Source organism: Oreochromis niloticus, linkage group LG9 (genome assembly GCF_001858045.2).
Source record: "Oreochromis niloticus isolate F11D_XX linkage group LG9, O_niloticus_UMD_NMBU, whole genome shotgun sequence".
NCBI classification, from domain to species: Eukaryota; Metazoa; Chordata; class Actinopteri; order Cichliformes; family Cichlidae; genus Oreochromis; species Oreochromis niloticus.
In genome coordinates this window covers 6746447-6768354 of record NC_031974.2, presented here as the reverse complement: position 1 = coordinate 6768354, position 21908 = coordinate 6746447, and the positions used below count along the sequence as shown (strand labels likewise).

At 38.9% G+C, this 21908-nt stretch overlaps 2 protein-coding genes and 1 long non-coding RNA gene across 7 annotated transcripts; 1 reads left to right on the top strand and 2 right to left on the bottom strand.

Annotated features, from left to right (window-relative positions):
- Positions 1–220: 220 nt before the first annotated feature.
- LOC112847886 (zinc finger protein 678-like) lies at positions 221–16420 on the bottom strand. The gene is made up of 3 exons (XM_025910493.1): positions 16399–16420; positions 1942–2538; positions 221–1616 (listed from the first exon to the last, which is right to left on the bottom strand). Exons 1-3 carry the CDS (start codon positions 16414–16416, stop codon positions 1008–1010), a joined length of 1224 nt encoding a protein of 407 aa, XP_025766278.1. The 5' UTR covers positions 16417–16420; the 3' UTR covers positions 221–1007.
- On the top strand, positions 5361–10018 carry LOC109194491 (uncharacterized). 5 transcript variants are annotated; one of them, XM_025910500.1, is made up of 14 exons: positions 5361–5577; positions 5704–5793; positions 5882–6001; positions 6080–6255; positions 6560–6631; positions 6779–6965; positions 7108–7276; positions 7404–7983; positions 8241–8356; positions 8425–8466; positions 8552–8623; positions 8706–8771; positions 8883–8986; positions 9077–9133. In XM_025910500.1, the coding sequence occupies exons 7-13, from the start codon at positions 7226–7228 to the stop codon at positions 8913–8915; spliced, it is 960 nt and encodes a 319-aa protein (XP_025766285.1). In that variant the 5' UTR covers positions 5361–5577; positions 5704–5793; positions 5882–6001; positions 6080–6255; positions 6560–6631; positions 6779–6965; positions 7108–7225; the 3' UTR covers positions 8916–8986; positions 9077–9133. The 5 variants fall into 5 exon arrangements, with proteins under 5 accessions (XP_025766285.1, XP_025766286.1, XP_025766287.1 ...); XM_025910501.1 differs by having other exon boundaries at positions 5361–5584; XM_025910502.1 differs by lacking the exon at positions 5361–5577 and having other exon boundaries at positions 5591–5774.
- Positions 16421–17498: 1078 nt separating the features above from the next.
- LOC112847904 (uncharacterized) lies at positions 17499–18062 on the bottom strand. The gene is made up of 2 exons (XR_003221739.1): positions 18007–18062; positions 17499–17911 (listed from the first exon to the last, which is right to left on the bottom strand). It is a non-coding gene; the product is annotated as an uncharacterized LOC112847904 (long non-coding RNA).
- Between the last annotated feature and the right edge of the window lie 3846 nt (positions 18063–21908).

Genomic DNA, 21908 nt, shown 5'->3' with positions numbered 1-21908 from the left:
ACATTGGACATTTTTAAAACCCTTCTAAAAAATGAATGAGTTTGTACAACTTTTGTCTTACTCAAATCGTATAGAAGTATTGTGTAGTATAGCTGGAGACAGCCTTTATACCGCTGTCTGCTTTGGTCGCAAAGGCATCATGGATCTCTGTGGAGATCCAGCTTTTTTTTAGATTCAGTTAAAATCAAGGCACTCGAAAAGATCCTCTGGAAAAGAGTAATATTCTTGGAACAGAGTTTAATACACAGGAATATATGGACAGTAAGAAATTACACACAGAATATAGCGAGAAAGCAAAGTGAAGCAAACCCCATGGTGAAGAGCCTTTAAGCACAAACATAACGAATTTGCAAATGGATAACAAACAGTCATTATAATTCATCACACACTGAAATATCAGACAAATCAACAATACAGCTCTTCCAATTAGTGGCCCATTAATATTATGCTGAACACAGTCCAAAAGATTCAATAAGTCACATCAGTCTCTACTGTCTGTCTACTGTTTACTATCATAGCCAAGTGGCTAACAAAGGTAAACAGCAGTTTTCTCGATCCCTACTAATGAATGTTATCTTGTTTCAGGACAATACCAGGTAAGCAGATGTGTCGTTTTTTTCTGGGATTTCACACAACCCAGGAAAAATTATTGATACATAATAGGCTTGGAGTGACAATATGAATCATAATCAAGCAGCCCGCCCCCTCCCCTTTCAACAGGTTGTGTGTGAGACGTCAGCACAGCAGCAAGCAGGTGCACCGAGGGCCCTCACACTCAGTTTTTACATATATGCTGTTAATGCTGTCATCAAGATTGACACGATTACAATTTTTAACCCATCTGGAGCGCAGAATGCACCAACTTTGGACAAACTGTGTAAAATGCATTGACAGAGACATTTCAGGGATTTTGAGTCATTCTGTGCTCCAGAACGGATTAATTGTGTAACATTTTTTAATCACGTAATCGTGATGTCAGCATTGACGTTAAGTTTGACCCTCAAACCTCAAGAGGATCTTTCTGTCTCTTCAGATTCACTGTGATCCAGTGATGGGAGTGATTTCAGCCCTGAGTGATCACGCTGATGTTTGCACAGAGCAGACAATGAGGTGAATGTTTGGGCACATTGGTAACAGTGAAACAGTTTATTAGTAACGTGGGATCGTTTGTGTTCAGAGTATGAACTGAGATTCCTGAAGCTCTTGTCACACTGGTCACAGCTGTAGTTTCCTTCCATGTGTGCACGTTCAGGGAAAATACGATTACCTGATTGTGAGAAGCTTTTGTCACTGTCTCTGCACTTAAATGGTTTCTCTCCTGTGTGGACTCGTTTGTGTTTTTCAAGGTGACCTGCAGTAATGAAGGATGACCCACACTGATCACAGAGGTGCTTTTTAACCCCACTGTGAATCAGTTCATGGCGTTTTAATCTACTTGATGTGGTGAAGCTTCTCCCACATTCTTTGCAGTATTTCAGTTTGTCTCCAGTGTGTCTACGTTGATGTACTTTTAGAGTGTATTGGTGACTGAAAGTTTTCCCACAAAGGTCACAACGAAAGTCTTTCCCACAGTGATGACAGGAATGAGAACTGGATCCATCTGTGTCGCTCTGCTTCTAAACAAAGACACAAAGACAGTGTAAGTCAGTCCTTCAACATTTTTATCCTGAACGTCGCCTGAAATAAAGAGCATCTCTGCAGACGTCCAATTACATTTTACTGTTTCAGTTAACACACTCAGTTTACTGGGCTGCAATAACTACAATACTACCACCATAATACTACAGTAATACTAAGATCATAACTGACATGAAAATCTGAATAATCACTCAGAGCTGCTTTTCCATGCAGTAGAATTGCTAACATGCTAACACAGTTTAATGAGCAGAGTTGTTCCAAACAGTCAGGCTAATATGACAAGATAACAATATAAATACATACCTCACAGTAACTGCACTTGTAGAGTCTCTTTCTGGTGTGGATCTGTTGGTGTCCTCTCAGGTAATGTGGAGATTTAAAAGTCTTCTCACACTGGTCACATTTATAAGGTCGTCCCTCAGTGTGGGTAAACATGTGTTGTTGTAACTTTGCATGTGTTGTAAAATGTCTGCCACACTGATCACAGCAGTACACATCATGTCCAGTGTGAATGCGTAGGTGTCTATTTCGATTCCGTATATGGCTGAAAGTTTTCCCACAAATGTCACAGCTGTATGCCTTAATTCCAGAGTGGGTAACTAGATGCCTCTGTAAGCTACCACTTTGAGTAAAAGCTCTGCCACACTGATCACAGCTGTACGCTTTAACTCCACTGTGGATGAGTTGGTGTTGTTTTAGAGCATCCTTCCAGGAAAAAGTCTTTCCACACAAGTCACAGCTGAACGGTCTCTCTCCAGTGTGGATGACCTGATGTTTTTTTAGATTAGCCTTCCCAGTAAAATCCTTCCCACACTCATCACAGGTGTATTTTTTCTCTCCCTTTCTTCTGTGAGGTTTGTCGGCCTCCTGAGAGCGCTGACTTCTCTCTCCATGTTGGTCCTGCAGTGACAGAGATACAAACAGAGGCAGTGAGTGAAATGCAGTCGTGGAACAAACTGAACCTTCAAACTCCCTCCATTAACACTAGTTTTAAACCTGATGGTGGAGTGTGGCACCAAACACCTTAAAGGTCTCTTATCACCACCTACTGGTAGTTCTAACACATTACATCCAACCTGGTGTTAAAAATAAGTCTGGCTGCGATATAGATCATAAGCCCCGCCTCCTCCATGTTAGCAGACGGGAGTGGGGTCAGAAATAAATAAAGCAATCTGCTCAGATAATTTTTCAATCATTAACTATAGATTAAAATAGTAAAGCCCAATATTTATGCACTGAAACCAACTACAGCTGTTTGGTAGCTTACATTAAAATAAAGTTTGTTTCAAATATTCTGGTTAAAAGAAACAGTCTGGATGATTCTTAATAAGTTATTGTTCACAGTTACATGTACATTACTCTGTACAGCTTACATGCTCTGAGAGAAATAATTTGAAGCTTTAGTATTTCTTGTCCAATACCCTGGCAAGCGCTGAAACACCAGTTATAATACCTGCGTATGTTGGTGATCACAATGCAGCAGCAGACTGAACAAGGACCGAAACCTGCTCCATCATATCATTTTTATCAATTTACAAAGCACCAACAACTCAAAACATATTGCAAAATCTGTTAGTATATAAGGCTTTGTCCTTTTCTGATAAACAGCTCATATGTCAGCTGTCAGCAGAGCTGTAGAAAGGAAAATATGTAAGAGAAGAACTTCAGATCCCGAGTGTGTGAGGACAGAGAGGATCAGCTTCATTTCAGATTTGAGGGAAAAACTTTATTTTTCAGTTTGTGATGATTCTGTTCTCTTCGTGATTCCAGGAGCTTCCCTCAGATTCAGACCTCAGCACCACCCAGTGACAGCAGACAAATCATCCAACATGTTCACATGTTAACTGCAAAATTAATTGATTAAACAGTACAAAGGTTAAAGTACCACAAGATGTGCTGTCAGTGAAAGCTGCAGCTCTTTTATTGATACATTTAAAGCAGTGCTGTCAATAGATTAAAAATAATAACCTAATAAATAAACTAATAAATCGCTCAACTTTCTGTATTTAATCGCAATCAATTGATCAATATGCCTGAATGCAATTACACTTTTTGAACTTTATATATCTCCATGAATTTCTGATTTCTTCAATCATAATAAACTCAGTGTAACAGTTACTAGCTTTGTTCAATGTAGGAAAATGTCTGTTTGTAACCTGAGGGTTCTTACTTTTACTCCTTACATTTAAAAAAACAGATGTGTTACTTTTGGTCTGAGGAGTTATTTCATCATTGCAGACATCAAACATCAAATCAATATGAACCTAAACAGTAACACATGAAAGGAAATCCTGTTCATGTACTAATCACCAGGGTGTGAAATATAAAAAGAGATGAAAGAGGCAAAACTGTGAGTGGGCCAATGTTTTTCTTCTTTTTGTTTTTGCACAGCACCTGAATGACTGCAGGTGCTCATAAGTTGCAGTAACAATACTTCAGCATAGAGCTGGGCGATATAAGATTTTTTCATATCATATGTTTCTTTCATTTCAGGCGATAACTATATATATCACGATATAAGCCAAATAACTATATTTGTAAGATTTAAATGTGCCGTTGCTCACGAGTAAAATGTGAAATAATCTGCAGCTTGTTTTGATTTAAATATTTTATTTCATATTAATCGTTAGAAAATTGCGATCTCAATTCATACTTATGTGCGATCTCATTTCCAAATGTCAATGGAAAATTGTACTTAGTAGTCAGTATAATCTTTTAATAATATAAGTGAACATCTATGACCTGCCAAAAACACAATACTTAAGGTTGAAGCCAGGTGCTAAAAAGACTCCTCATCGGAGTGGGAGTATTTTTACTTTTATTTTGTGTTTTTGTAACATGTATATGATATGATTGATTAACCACATAATATTTTCGACTATTGCTGCATACATGGCCGTGAAAAGTGATGATAATGACTCCGACCTGTTGGAACATGAAGACTTTGTGTGATTAATGACGATGTAACAGAAAATGTATAACAAGATGTTACATACTGATATCTCACTTAAAAGTTATACTGACAACAGGAGGGAATGTCAATGGAAAATTGTACTTAGTAGTCAGTATAATCTTTTAATAATATAAGTTTCCATATATGCTTAGAGGTGTATAATCGATTGTGTAGTGATAGGATGTGTGATCTTTAGTAGGCTGTAAAAGGCTTTGTGTGCATTCCAGGGTGTTCTGTCATTTAAACCCACATCCTGGGAGCATGGGAGAGGTCATACCTTGTCTTATTGTTTTATGATAGGATAAACGTATCTATGTCTGTTTTAGTCTAAGTGCCTTTAGTTTAGATGAACTGCTGGACTTCCAGACCAGCAGGTTTAAGGAAGTCATTTATGGGGTCACACTCTGACCCCACACACACATACACACACAAACACACACAATGATGTATAAATAAAGACCAGGGCAGTGGCACGGCGCGAGTCTCAGAGCCCGCACTTCTGTGCGAGTGCTGTGGCTGCCCTTGCTTGCAAGTAAATAACTGCAGTGTGTGTTTCTCCTCTTTGATTCTCAACTGAAGAAGTGTTTTAGAATAAATCTCCTGACACCAAATGATAATGATTTTTAAAAAAAAGACGACGACGATTGTACCGCATTTTGGTACGGGAGGTAATCTGCATGAAAACAAGCGCTCATTCTTCCTGCTCAACAAATGAAAAGGGCGGAGCCTTATACCACGTGATACAGAAGCTGTGCTGTGTGATGCTCAAATTGGCAGGAAAAAAAACAACGGAGAACACGTCAGGGATGACGAGAAAGTGACAGGAGAAAATCCGTCCCGGTGTTCTGGGAATTTCTCCTACCCCGCAAACCGTCCTACCCGTTGTTCCTGAGCATGTGCGCGCATGCGCACAACACATAAAGTGAAGCAAAGCGCATCCGGCTGTGATTTAATTCTACCCCGTTGTCATATTTGCAGGAAAATAGGTAAGCAGTAAGTATTAGTACTTTTTATTGACGTTGATACTTGAGTTTTTTAAGCCTTTGTGATTGTTTGTCAATATTAAAGTAAAGTCGCTATCTGCTTTCTGCACAAAACTGTCGAATTTGCAGCTTCGGTGAAGTCTGCTGTCAAGTTACTGGACACGTTGTATTTGCACAACACTTCTGAATCCGCAGCTTCGGTGTTTTAAGGCTGTTTCGGTAATGTCGTTATTTAATAAGTTAAATTATTTGCATTGTTAACTGCACATATTGAAGCTCAGAAGAAAATGTTTACTTACATTCGTAGATATGGAGAAGAAGTGGGAAGAGATTTACACGTTTATTTCTGCGGGCTCCAACCCTTCAGGATATGACAAGGCTCAGAGGCAAAACCTCAGAAGATATGCCTCAAAATTCCAACAAAAGGGTCAGTAATTTATTGTTAATACTAACAACTCATATATGTGGTTAAATTAATTTATAAATATATATTGTTCTACTGCAGATGGAGAACTCTTTGTTGGAACCAGAAGAGTAGTAAAAACCATGGATGATGCCAGGAAGCTATTTCATGAGTTTCATTCATCTCCAATTGGAGGACACACTGGCACACACAAAACGCTAAATGCAGTGTGTTCCAGATTTTACTGGTTTGGTATGATAGTTGACATTAAAACATGGGTATGTATTAACTGTTTGCATTGTTGTTAAATGCCGTTTAAAATAAGAATTTTTTTTTTATATCAGTTAAAAGAGAAACTGTACGCTTGCAAAATATAAATAAATATGATTAATTAGTGATATTACAGTAATAACCTGTAGGCCTGGCAGAGATTTGAAGACACACACAAAGTTTTGCTGCTAAATTGTTTGTTCGTTAGAGGATATATCATTAATGATGTTTTTTTTTTTGTTTTTGTTTTTTTTTTTATAAATGAGAATGTTGAACATTTACGTGAACTCCATAAATATTTTTACCTTAAAGATTCTGGAATGTGACCAGTGTCAAAAAGTTGGGAAACCACTGACTGCTGTGCAACCGTTGCAGTGTATTCAGGTAAATATTATGCCCCTTTTACCCATCAAACTATGCTTCTAGCTCATATTCATGAAGGCAGGAGTGTTTGCCAACTAATTTTAACCATCGATGTTAATGTGTACATTATACAAATTGTTATTCAAATGATTAATTTGTCCTTGATAGGTGTCTGAAGTGTGGGAACTTATTGGTATAGATCTTACTGGACCTCTTCCTAAAACGTCAAGCGGCTTCCAGTATATACTTACTGCAACTGACTACTTTTCAAAATGGGTTGAAGCTTTCCCATTAAAAACGAAATCTGCATCTGAGGTAGCCAATGAGATGAAAAGACCAATGACAACATAAAAAGGTATGCATAATTTTTATCTATCAGTTTTTAATAACATTACTTATGTTATTCAAACTTAATTGTTACTTAATAATTTATTAATTTCTTTACTTCTAATTAAACTTTCATTACTGTCTTTACATATTTCGATGCCTGCATTTAGAGCCCTCCGAAAACTGGTGAATGACCAGCAGAATAACTGGGATCTGTATCTAGATCCCACCCTGTTTTCACTGCGGTCAAAATTACACACCACAACAAAATACTCACCTTTTTTTCTGATGTATGGAAGAGAGGCAGTATTTCCATCAGAAGTGCCTGCTCAAGTGCCGGTGAGTGTTTGTCAAATTCTTTCTATGTTAGAACTAAGAATTGAAACCATTTAAGTAAAAAACCCAGTAATGTCTTTATGAATATGATATCATCTTGTTTTAATTGCTAATATCTACAAAATTTTAGATTTCCAACATCATTCTGCCAGACGACAAAAGGTACAGTGACTATGTACAGTCTGAAAGTGAAGCACAACATGCAGTTAAAGAAACTGCGCAAGAAAACATTGCGAAGTCACAAGACAAGCAAAAGGTTGCATACGCCAAGCAGGTCCTGAAAAAGTACAAAAATGTTGTGTACAATGTAGGGGATCAAATTCTGCTTCTAAATATGAGGAAACGTGGGCGAAAAGGAGGAAGACTTGAACCGGATTTTTCAGGTCCCTACACAATTGATGACATCAGTGGAAAATGTGTTGGACCGAAAAACGCTGAGGGAAATACTTTAAAAAGTCTATACAGTATTGACCACATTAAACCTTATAGAACAAGCCACCCTGTCCAAGTCTCAACTCCAACTGAACCTGTTGAGAGTAGCCCATCTTCTGAGATGCAGCCTTGCAGTCCTCAGCATCATCCTGAAGCGCTGCAAAATAACAGACCCTCTGTCATACAGTTTGCACCAAAAATAGCTCAGGTAAAATCAGTCCAAGCACCAGAAGAGCTTGTACCAGTGACCCCCCAGAAACCCAGCACGCAAGAAAAAGGTGGCATAGCTAAAAATCTCATTCTGACCGGTTGGTCAATTGTTGCCAGTTTGGCTAGTCGAATGGATAGAATTTTTTTTTTCTCCCCTCTTGCTAATTTTGACCTGTTGGTCCAATTTTGGCTAATTTCTCCCCTCTGGCATGGTTATTTTGTTGGCCCGTTGGCCCTTGTCTGTTTGTGGCCCGTTGGCCATTGACCGTGATTTTCAAATGGCAACTGTTATTACTAAAGAAACTTATCATATTTTGTTTTTTAGTGAAGTGGCTTTGGGCTGCAAAAGACACCGGGCGTGTGGAGGCAGTCGTTGGGCCATACAAATTGTATGACTCTTCTTTTCGCACACTGGAGGACAGTGGGTGGCTTTCTGATGAGGTAAGTGAAGTAATCATTTTTGGTCCTAGTGGTGGTCTGTAAAAATAATCTTCTTTTAATCCAAACAGGTCATTGATGGATACCTGCACTGCCTCATTAGGAAACAAAAGGCAAGTAAGAACGTATGCCGGTTATTTCACAAAAGCATTTTATACAATTATGTAATCTTTTAAAAAAACCTCTTGCATTTTTCAGGAACCCGTGTATCAGTTGTCTTGCGTTGTTGCAACCTCTCTGTTTTCTGGGAAGTTTAAATGTGTCACCAAGGTAATGTAGATGTTATATAGGTCATATAGTGCATGTTATGTAAATGAATCTAAACCTTTATAAACTTAAAAATATTCCACAGATGTTGTTTCCGGCTGAGGACATTTGGTTGTGCCCACTGAACTTCGGTGCACACTGGATCCTTGTGGTACATTGTTCTTTTTAGCAGCATATTCTTATTTTGAAAATGCTTACAACTGATTATGTTTACTTAAGTTAGTGTACTACACATATTCTACTAAATACCATTTTATTTTAGGTTGTCAAACCTAATATAGGTTTGACAACCTAGTGTGGAAAATGGAGACTCTGCCACACAACAAGCAGATGGACTCCAGCAGTTGTGGAGTTTTAGTGTTGAAGGTATTTAATAAGCCATTGTATTTAATTGTATTTATTGTATTTAACTAGAATTAAGTTAATCAATTGCAATTACTGTAACATATTTTACAGTTTGCCGAACACTACCTTATGAGTGGAGAGGTTACTAGGGTGCTGTCCACTCCAGAAGCCATTGGGCTGCAACGCACAGAAATTGCTTGCGAACTGCTAGAACATCAAAGTAAGTTGAGTCATGTGCTTTTGTATTGGAATAGCACTTTCAGTTTTGTTTAAAAACTGTTATGTTGAACGCCGGTGTGTTTTTAGGTAATGCTGATGACTACTGTGTGGTTTGTTCCATGCTGGAAGCCGATCCTGAGTCCAGTATGATTGAAATGGTAAAACAAATAAACCACAAATGCAATATACAGTTGCTTGCAACATTATTCGGCCCCCTTGAACTTTTCCACATTTTGTCATATTACAGCCACAAACACGAATCAATTTTAATTGTAATTCCACGTGAAAGACCAATACAAAGTGGTGTATACGTGAGGAGTGGAACGACAGTCGTACATGATTCCAAACAATTTTTACAAATGAATAACTGAAAAGTGGGGTGTGCGTAATTATTCAGCCCCCTGAGTCAATACTTTGTAGAACCACCTTTATCTGCAATTACAGCTGCCAGTCTTTTAGGGTATGTCTCTACCAGGTAGAGACATACCCTACCCCCCCTTCTCCCTCTTCAGGTGCAGTGTGACTTTTGTCTCAGATGGGCACATTTTGGATGTGCTCAATATGAGAGCAGCCTGGTCAAGTACTTGTGCGACAAATGTGCATAATTGTTATGAATACTGTTTCTTTTCCACTTCTTTCTCCCTGTGTTCTGTTGGATCTGTAAATATCAAATATATATATATATATATTCAGTAAATATATACTGTAACTATAATGGAGTGAGTTCATTGTCAAAGTTTATATAGTCAAGTGTTCCAATCACTTCAATGGTGACAGCTGTATAACTTAAGCACCTTGGCATGCAGACTGCTTCTACAAACAAGTGCCAAACCATGCTACCTTTGTTATTATAAAGTAGAAGCATACTCTGACGGGAAGAATTACGTGCCAAAACATGCTACCGTTGTTATTATAAAGTAGAAGCATACTCTGACGGGAAGAATTACGTGCCAAAACATGCTACCTTTGTTATTATAAAGTAGAAGCATACTCTGACGGGAAGAATTACGTGCCAAAACATGCTACCGCTGTTATTATAAAGTAGAAGCATACTCTGACGGGAAGAATTACGTGCCAAAACATGCTACCGTTGTTATTATAAACTAGAAGCATACTCTGACGGGAAGAATTACGTGCCAAAACATGCTACCGCTGTTATTATAAAGTAGAAGCATACTCTGACGGGAAGAATTACGTGCCAAAACATGCTACCGTTGTTATTATAAACTAGAAGCATACTCTGACGGGAAGAATTACGTGCCAAAACATGCTACCTTTGTTAATAAGAGCAAGAAGCATAATTCTGACGGGAAGAATTACGTGCCAAACCATGCTACCTTTGTGAATGTGACCTACAAGCACACTTTAATGGGTAAAAAGAAGTGTCAAACCGTACTGGCTTTATGAATATCAGCTACAAACATACTCTGATGGGCAAAGTTAAGTGGCAAACCGTCATACCTACTTAAATTTGTACTGGAATTATTGTGTGGCAGCAGAAATGTGCATAAATTACGTACAGTAGGACATTTTGCCAAAGTAGGGCAGTTTGTCATAAGGCAGCGTAAAATTATCCTACTGGTAGGACGGTTTGCCAAAGTAGGACGTTTTGTCAGAGGACACCGTAAAATTTTCCTACAGGTAGGACGTTTTGCCAAAGTAGGACGTTTTGTCAGAACACCGGTCAACCACCCAAACATCAATAATGGGAACCTTATACAGCGCTTCCCTATACACGTCGAACTCCAGCAAGCACAAAGAAATTACATAGGCTATTACTTATCACCTGACCAAAGATATGGCTCCCATCAACACTGTGCAAAACGAGGGATTTAGAAAAATGATCAACACCCTAGACAAACGCTACGCAGTCCCGCAACTATTTTTCTATTGTTGCACTACCTGCTCTATACACGCAGTGTCGAGCAACGGTGGAGACGGAATTTCAAGCAGTACAACATTTTGCGGCAACGACAAAATGTGAGGCATTTATTGTTTTTATGTTTATTTATTGTTTTTATGTTCAGTCTCAACTGTTACGAAGTTGATGTGCAGTTAATAAGTGCAATAAATATTTATACTGGAAAAGAAAATCTTGAGAGAATCGTGATCTCAACTCTAAGCAAAAAAAATCGTGATTCTCATTTAATGCAAAATCGTGCAGGCATAGTAGATGTACTTAAGGAACATGAGACTTCAGTTTCAGATAAATAAAGGCAAATATTGCAAACTACACAAAACGCAGCCGCTAAAGCGTTTAAGTTCCAAAATAGAACAAACAAAACAGACTAAATTGTCAATTCCACTTAGAAAGAAAATTTTAATTCTAAAAATAAATCTTAGTTCGTTTTACAGAAGAAAAGACAAAATTGACTAACTTTTGTCAATATCAAATAAACTGAGAACTAAAAGGAAATTCTCAATCTCTCCTTGTTGTATAGCTTAGCTTTTCAAACAGTTTTAACAGTGACTTTAGTCTGACAAAAGCCGAATGACGAATCAGCGCTTTCAGTCAGAGATTGAGCATGCACCGCTTTATTGTATTTCCAGACTTGCTTTCGGCACAATTTACAGTGCGCGCTACTCTGTTTTTTGTCAGACTTGAAATAGCCGAAATACCTTCACACTACGGAACTTCTGTGGCCCTTCCGCTCAACAAGCTCTCCGGCATTGGAACCATCATAGGTTTTCTTTTCGGTAACCTTCGCTCACGCTCTCGGTTGATTTTTCTCTAGTCGGCAAACTCATTTCCTTCATTACCCGGGCTGCACGGCTGCAAAAACAAATACACATGAGCGCCTTGGCACTTGTGCTGTACGTAACAAGTCACGTGACGTGACGCTGCGGCTGTGATTGGTTCGGCTCTGCGCTACTTAATTTGGATTGGCTGTTCTTTCTTTTTTTTTTTTAAGAGGACAAGAGAGGTGAGGTCTATCGCAATAGTTTAATTTTTCTATCGAGAAAAACTTATTTCACAATACATATCGTTATCGTTCTATCGCCCAGCTCTACTTCAGCATCTAGCTATCCATGCAGAAGACGAGCGAGCATAAATGGAGTAATATTTTTAAGTGGCAGGTAATTTCAAATGCAGCATTTCTATCAGCTCAACAAACATCAGCAAACACACAAACTGTTTGTGTGCAGTTTTGTCTCACAGTGTGTTGCTGGCTAAAGGTCCAGCTGCTGTACATCACATGGAGAGAAAAGAAAGAGAGCTAACTTCACTCAGACATGGAGAAAGATAAGACACACAGGACAGGAGAGGAAGAAGAGAGGTTAGATTTAAAGGGAAGGACTGCTCAGTGGGATTTGATCAACTAGAAATTAAAGCTTACATGTAAGTCCTCATGTGTTAAAATCAGATATTGGGTCTGTACATGTGACTTTATGTTTTTTCATAAACTAAAAGATGCTGCAAAACAATCTGAGACATATTAACTGGAGTATTAAAAGATTGCATGAAGATCCTCTGCAGGTTAGTGCAGGATAAACAGGTTAGTTTGCTGAACTGTGATGGATTTAAAGTAAAGAACAGTGTGTGACTGGTGCACAGTGACTGTGGTGCTCATGTCAGAGTTAGATTACATCAAGTGTAGCAGAGATTCATTCAAACCTCAATTAAACTGGTCTTAATCAACCAAAGACCCAGGCAAACTTTTAATTCATTTGAAAGCCTGATGCTTAGCCTCGTCCACCCCAGCTGTAAAACTCAGAAACCAGTCTTACTTGTTATCATCTATTGTCCACCTGGGCCTTACACAGAGTTTCTCTCTGATTTCTCAGACTTTTTATCTGATTTAGTGCTCAGCTCAGATAAAATAATTATTGTGGGTGATTTTAACATCCATGCAGATGCTAAAAATGACAGCCTCAACATGGCATTTAATCTGTTATTAGACTCAATTGGCTTCTCTCAAAATGTAAAAGAACCCACCCACCACTTTAATCACACTCTAGATCTTGTTTTAACATATGGCATAGAAACTGAACATTTAACAGTGTTTCCTGAAAACTCTCTGCTGTCTGATCATTTCCTGATAACATTTACATTTACATTAATTGATTACACAGCAGTGGAGAGTAGACTTTATCAAAGTAGATGTCTTTCTGAAAGTGCTGTAACTAAGTTTAAGAATATAATCCACCCACTGTTATCATCTTCAATGCCCTGTACCAACATAGAGCAGAGCAGCTATCTGAACGCTACTCCAACAGAGGTCGATTATCTTGTTAATAATTTTACCTCCTCACTACGTACGACTCTGGATACTGTAGCTCCTGGGAAAACTAAGGCCTCAAATCAGTACCTGACTCCGTGGTATAATTCTCAAACACGTAGGCTAAAGCAGATAACTCGTAAGCTGGACAGGAAATGGCGTGCCACAAATTTAGAGGATCATCATTAAGCCTGGAGAAATAGTTTGCTGCTTTATAAGAAAGCCCTCCGCAAAGCCAGAACATCTTACTATTCGTCACTGATTGAAGAAAATAAGAACAACCCCAGGTTTCTCTTCAGCACTGTAGCCAGGCTGACAAAAAGTCAGAGCTCTACTGAGCCAACAATCCCTTTAACATTAACTAGTAATGACTTCATGAACTTCTTCACAAAGAAAATTCTTATCATTAGAGAAAAAAATTACCAATAATCATCCCACAGATGTAATATCATCTACAGCTACTCTTAGTACCACTGATATTCAATTAGACTCTTTTTCTCCAATTGATCTTTCTAAGTTAACTTCAATAATTAATTCCTCCAAACCATCAACGTGTCTTTTAGACCCCATTCCTACAAAACTGCTCAAAGAAGTCCTGCCATTAATTCATTCTTCAATCTTAAGTATGATCAACCTATCTCTAATAATCGGCTATGTACCACAGGCCTTCAAGCTGGCTGTAGTTAAACCTTTACTTAAAAAGCCATCTCTAGACCCAGCTGTCTTAGCTAATTATAGGCCAATCTCCAACCTTCCTTTCATATCAAAAATCCTTGAAAGAGTAGTTGTCAAACAGCTAACAGATCATCTGCAGAGGAATGGCTTATTTGAAGAGTTTCAGTCAGGTTTCAGAGCTCATCACAGCACAGAAACAGCTTTAGTGAAGGTTACAAATGATCTTCTTATGGCCTCTGACAGTGGACTCATCTCTGTGCTTGTCCTGCTAGACCTTAGTGCTGCGTTTGATACTGTTGACCATAATATCCTATTAGAGCGATTAGAACATGCTGTAGGTGTTACAGGTACTGCACTGCAGTGGTTTGTATCATATCTATCTAATAGACTCCAATTTGTTCAAGTAAATGGAGAGTCCTCTTCACACACTAAGGTCAATTATGGTGTTCCACAGGGTTCAGTGCTAGGACCAATTCTGTTTACATTATACATGCTTCCCCTAGGCAGCATCATTAGAAGACATAGCATAAATTTTCACTGCTATGCAGATGACACACAGCTCTATCTATCCATGAAGCCAGATAACACACACCAATCAGCTAAACTGCAGGAATGTATTAAAGACATAAAGACCTGGGTGGCCGCTAACTTTCTGCTTCTTAATTCAGATAAAACTGAGGTTATTTTACTCGGCCCTGAAAATCTTAGAAATATGTTATCTAAGCAGATTCTTACTCTGGATGGCATTACCTTGGCCTCCAGTAACACTGTGAGGAACCTTGGAGTCATTTTTGACCAGGACAAAGACTGTCGTCAGGTGGCCGTCTGAACGCTGGACACTCGGAGACCTGTGTCTCTGAGTGGGATACCAGAGATCACATTAACACGTGTATCTCTGTATTAACAAACATCCCAGTTTGGCCCAGTTTATTTTTCTTATCATTGTTGTGAGGAGACCATAAATAGCATTTGCATTTTCTTTTGTACAGTTCATTTGCTGTTCTCCAAAAGTTGATTCTGTTCATCTGGACGTAGCGTTTAAAAAAAATTGGCGCTGTTTAAGTAACACTGAATTGAATGAAAATTGAATAAATAACACTACTACTACTACTACTACTAATAATAATAATCACAATAATAATAATAATAATAATAATAATAATAATAATACTAAAGAATAATAATTGCTTTTGACTTCTTAATGTTTGTAAATATAATTTAAAAATACATACTACAGTATAATATACAACACAGTATGGCTGCCACAAACGATTATTTTGATAGTCGACTAGTCAACGATTATTTTTGCGATTAGTCGACTAATCAGAGCATGCATCCATTGGACGTAAAACGCACCAGCATGCATCTGCTCTTATATAACTATCATTAGCTTATAGCTTTAAGTGTTTAAGGTATGTGCTAACTAAAAATACAGACAAGATGATAGTTTATTAAATTTTAATGAAATTTGCAGATTGTTTTGGTGAAGTTTAATAAACTCCTTGCTATCTAAAATATAACAGGACACTGGAGTATATTCTCGAGCATCTCACACTTCTGAGAATCAGGTGTCTGCTTGAAGTTTATTCAGCTGTGTAAAAACTATAACTTTAATGTCAGCCAAACCAATTTACTCAGGAACAAATACTAAAAGAAAGCCAAACAATAACATGTTTAAGTTATCTAAGTGACTTACGTATGTTTAACCTGAGTAGCGATAGACTGCGGTGGGTTTGAAAACGATTTGCCGGGAGTCCGGTGTTTTCACGGGCTCTAGTGAGCCTTACCCCCGGCTAGCTATCGAGCTAGTGGGTAACAGACGTCTCCCCAAACGTCGGAGCGCTTTTGAAAATATGTGGTGTCTTGATAAACTGAGCGGATATTTGAGGTTTACACAGTTACATTCTCGCCTGAAAATATGTTAAACGTTTATTTTGTGACCCAGAAAGAATAATAAGAGTAGTATTAAAACTAACTAGCTGCCGCCATTGTTGCAAACTGAGCAGGGCCGCGCTATGAATTCTGGGAGAGAGCTACTTCTTCTTTGGGGTTTAACGACAGCTGGCATCCTTGTACATGCAGTGCTGCCATCTTCTGTTTCAGTCCGTTATTACACTCTTAAATACTACAACTTATTCCTGCGTCTTTTGGGATCTTACAAAGCTTCAAACGACGCGTCGACTATTAAATCAGTCGTCGACGTAATCGTGACTAGTCGACTAATCGTGGCAGCCCTACAACACAGTCATATAAAAGGTTAGAAGTATGAGAGTTTTAGACGTGACTGATTATTTGGTGAAACTGTGATATTTTCCTCACCTTCTGTGTTGAGCTCATCGTTTCCTCTGTAGTGACTCAGCTGAGTCCAGATGGCTGAAAATGTTCCTCTGCTGCTCCGTCAGACTCTTCTCCTCCTGCTGATCAGCTGGGACACAAAACAGATCTTTGTTAGGCTCCACACTGCACTGAAGAGTCAAAGTGTCTCATATGTTCATCTGACAACACAAAGTACAAATTTCACTCTGATTGCTTGTAGAAATCTTGTGAGACGTGTTGTGCTGCAAAGTGAGGGAACTCTCTCACTCACTTATACTTCAGGAGGAACTTTGTGACATTGGCTCTAATATTCTAAGCAGCCCTTTACTATGACAGGGCCAGAAAGTCCTGTTTGAAGGTTTGGGAGAAGGACCATGTTAAAGGTGGATTGGGGTTTATACACTTTGTTATGATACAGGTAAGGCTGTAAGAGCCTGAGAAGGTGTCCTGAATGAAGCTCTAAAACCAGTTTTCAGCTAACGACTCTGCTTCAGTCTGAAAAACAGCAACTACAAGTTTAAAGACTCCATCAACAATTCACACCCAGCCAACAGTCTGAACAGCTCCTCCTGTGGTTTCCACAAACAGGGACAGACCTGTTACTCCCCCACCCCACACTTTCCACACCTTCAGCCCCCCAGTCCCACCACCTCCACCATTCCCCAAAGTTTGATTCTGTTCGTCTGGACGTAGCTTTTGCAGTAGGAGAAACGTTTCGTCAATCATCCAAGTGACTTCTTCAGTCTCAGCTGACTGCAGCTTAACCCAATCTTCAACAGTGCATTTGCATAATGACTGAAACGAGCACCACTGAAGGAACAATGGGCTGGGAGGTCAGTTATTGAGCATTAATATGCAAATTCTCATGACCATTGATCAACAACCACTGATCAAAGCTCATTGATCAAATGCTGTGATTGCAGCGACTCCCCAACTCTCTGTGAACGGTACTCATGGCCATTGATCAGCAGTCTTTGATTAATGAGCTTTGATCAGTGGTTTCAGTGCTTTCCTTCCTGCTTTGACTGCAGCTGTGTTTGACACAGGAAGACATTATTACATTCTTCACACTCTCCTGCACATTAACCACCACAATATATTTTTATTCTCTGTGCTTTCAAATATGAACACTGTTTACTTTCATCTCTGTTTCATTAGTTTTTGTTAACATCTTCCTGTGCATCACTTTACAGCAGCCAGACTCATTAAAATGAGACTTTGTAGGAGTTCACTTCCTCTCATGTGTTCATCCACAGCAGCTGGACAATAAAGTTTATTGTGACCCTGATACTGCAGCAGATCGCTCTCATCCATTTCCTGTTATCACTTCAAATAGAAATGAGGCTGTAGAGGTTTGGTGCAGGCAGAAAAACAGCTGCAGGGACAATGAAAAGACTTTTCTGCTCCAACTTTCTGCCAGCAAACGCTCAACTTCTCCCAGCATGCTGAGCTAATGATTAGTTGGTGTTTTTCTCCAAACACTCTCTCACTCTTCTCTCAACGTGTTGACAATAAACTGTGGACAGACACCGAGGAGAGCAGCAGAAGACCTCATTCAGGAGCTAAACTCAACATGAACTGAACTCACAGTAAAGTTAGCTCGGTGCTTACCTTTAGATGAGCCCACAAACCGAGAGAAACTCCGTGATGAAGCTGGAACTCTTTCCAAACACAGGAAACAGATCAGGGAGGTTCACGCTGATCTCAGCTACGATCCAGGAGACAAGGGTGGGCAGATCGATGCAGATATCGATCCAAACGTTGGTAGTGGTTTATTCTCTATGAATGAAAAAGCAGCTCTCTGTGCAAACACCTCGGGCGTTTCTCAATATGCGTACTTGTGCGTACTTGCGTTCTCGTGTACTCGTGATACGTCATCAGTCGGAGACCAAGTACTGTTCCAATTCGAAGTACGCATCAAGCCGAGAACGCGAAAAAGTCCCGGATGTGTTCTCGATCCGCCCGTTTTATCAAGCATGCATCGGTGTGGACTTGGGACAGCTATATATCCCAGAATGCATTTCGTCCAAAACTCAACAGCGGACTCCCGGCACATCGTTTTCAGCCCCCCCCCGCTCGCGGACTTCTCACTACTCAGGTTAAAGAAACTCCAGCAGCTGTCTATAGTATTGAGTGTCCACTAGAATAGAAATAAAAGCGTTCTAACATCTCACCTGCTTGTTTTTATTAAGGTATGTACACGTATGTACATGTACACTATTTTTATTAATAGAGGTTTCACTACTGAGGTTAAAAATGATATATAAGTCACTTAGATCACTTCTAAATGTTAATGTTTGGTTTATTTCAGTGTTTTATTTGTTCCTGACTAAACCGGTTTGGCTGTGATTACAGTTAAGCTTCATAACATGTTATTCACAGTTAAATTAGGAGGGGACGGCAGTAAAAACTCCGGACCTGTTACATCATCACGTACGCAGGTGTTCCAATTGTACATATCGTGAGTCCGTGCTCGCGTTCTCGGCGGGTACGTACTCACCGAGAACGCGAGTACGTACTCGCGTACTTGGGCATTGATAAACGGCCCTCCTCTCGTGGAGCGTCGTCACTTTGTCCCGCCTCCTCCTTCTTCCTGGAAATTGTATTTGTGGTTGTCAAACAACAAAATGGTGCATTACCGCCACCAACTGGTGTGGAGTGTGAACTGGAACGTCGACCAGCAACAATTTACTCTCTTTTAAAAACTGGAATAACGCCTGATAACTTTCACTTCTTGAGTCCTTTTGCAGTAAATCAATGAGATCCAGTTTCATTTTTATGTTACTGAGGTTTTGGATCAGTTACCTTCTCACAGTGTAATATAACATGTTCTATAGTTTCCTCTTCTCTTTGTTGAATGCTTTGAATGGAGGTTATAATCCACCATCACTGAACTGAAATTAAACTGTTAATAGGAGGTCATTTTTTCTTAGTGGTTATTGTCATGGTCCTGTGTCGTTAGTTTTGTGTTTAATATTGGTATCATCTTATGTTTCGGGTTAATTCTTCTTTTCTTTCTTCTTGTTCTCTTGTTCTTAGGGTTTATGTGTTTAGTGTTTTCTATATCTACCCATGTCACCCCCGCCCGCTCTGTTCAGGTCCCTGAGTTTGTGTTTTTGAATTTTTCTGTTTTACTGTGAAGGTCTGTGTTCAGCTGTACATCCCTCCTGTGTGTCTTTCCTGATTACCTTGTGTATTTATAGTGTGTCTATCTCTGCTTGTCGTTGTTTCGTCTGTGTATCGCTGTGTCTCTAACCCCAACATTCTCCGTGTGGTTTTCCCATGTTCGTATGATTTCAGGTTTGTTTACTACTTTTCCCCAGTTTAAGTTACGTTTCAGTTTTGTCCTCGTGTTTGTTGTTTTCCCCTCCTGCACTAAAACTTACTCGCATCCCTGCGTTGATCTGCATCTTGGGTCATTTTGATTTTATTTTTTATTAATGCATGTATGTATTTCCTTTTATATATAGCAGTTATTTACAATGGGAGTTTCCAAGGTGTGCTATTGCAAGGTAAATGTCATTTAGAGATTTGTAAACATATTCTAATAATATCTTATCTTTTAACAGGAGTGACTAGTTTTAAAAAAGGGATTCTTTATGTCTGTGTAATATTACTTTAGTCTCTGCTACTCTGTTATTTCTCTCCATACTCAACCTTGTTTCTGTTTTTCCCCTATAACACACAGTTATACATCACATATTATAAATCTGACTTTGATAAATATTTAGATCTTCACACATTTGAGGGTCCAAGTGTAAGCTGACTGAAGTGTTGGGTTTTATCCCTACAACATCCATAAGTTTCACTGTTGTGTATGAGCAGAAACCAAAAACCAAAAACAACATGATATATGCATTACTGTCTTCAGCCTCTAGGCGGCATTGTTGTTCAGGAAGTACATTCTCCTCTGACAAGCTGCTAAAAGCACTTCTCTAACCAAAGACTGTAAACGGAACGTAAAAGTTTATGAACTGTAAAACAGAATAGATACACTGAACCCACAGTGGTATTAAACATACAGCACTGACAGTGATGACAGACAACATTACAGGTCAGCTAAGGTCAGTTTCAAAAACAATAATAAAACAATAACGCTATCAGGATAACTGGTGACATAAATCCAGTATGCCTCTGATGACTGGACATGAGAATTAATACAATTTATAAACTAATGAAAGATTTTATTATTAAAAACTTAAGGAGTGTTTTTAAAATAAAATCTTTGTGGGAAATGAAGGTGTTGCAACAAAAATAAATATATATTGGCAATAACTCAAGTTGTTCAAAGTTGGAAGGAAGCATGAGCTCTGGGTGAAGACTGTAGTAACAGGAAGTGGATGAGAAACAATGATGGTTTAATGAGCACTGAATAACAGAGGATCTGTATGTCTTCCATACAGTTACTGGATGAAATGTTTCTACAGCACATTTTAAAGAACCTAATGGCACTGATGACTTTAAATGATCAAATTAAATGGTGCATCAGTGACTTTTAGATTATAAGTTTTATTTTCACATTTAATTAATCTATATGGTTTTCTATATGGGGTGCTCGCGGTTCAAGAGTTGGCAGTTTCTCTTGTAATCGGAAGGTTGCCGTCTCGGTCGTTGTGTCTTTGGCAAAGACACTTCACCTACCGCCTACTGGTGATGGCCAGAGGGACCGATGGCGCAATATGGCAGCCTCACCACTGTCAGTCTGCCCCAGGGCAGCTGTGGCTACAAGTGTAGCTGCCTCCACCAGTGTGTGAATGAATAGTGGAATCGTAAAGCGCTATCGGGGCCTTGAAAAGCACTATATAAATGCAATCCATTATTATTAAGAAAGATTTGTCTCCTTAAAGCTGATTATATTGTATATGAAGTCTGAGTCTGAAAAGTAATAAACTGTAAAAAGTATACAGTGATAAAACAAAATGTACAAACATGTTTAACCAACCTCATTAAACTTAGTACTGAGCTCGATCATAGAGTCATGTTTATGTAAGTCCTGGACAGTGTTGGGTAACTTACTTTAAAAAAGTAATTAATTACTATCAATATTGATCAATATTGTATTCATTTGTATTTTGAGGCGCAAACCTTATCATTTGAGGGATGCAGTGGAGAAAAAGATCAATGAACTAATCGACATGGACATTATAGAACGTGTACAAGGACCTACACCTTGGGTAAATCCTGTAGTGGTACTCCCAAAGAAATGTGACAAAGATATCAGAATGTGCTTAGACATGAGAAAAGCAAATGAGGCAATAATCAGGGAAAGATACCCCATACCCACTGTGGATGAAATCTTGCAAGGACTAAACGGCTCTGCAATCTTCACCAAACTCGATCTCAAGTGGGGATACCATCAGCTAGAGCTTACCCTGGAGTCAAGAGAGATAACTGTCAGGGTTCCTGGGTCGTTGGCCCAGTGATTTCAGTTTGTTCGTGTTTAGTTTATTTTCTACGTGCTCGAGTTTATCTGTGCCACCCTACTGTCTCTGTGCATTATTAGAACATAATGC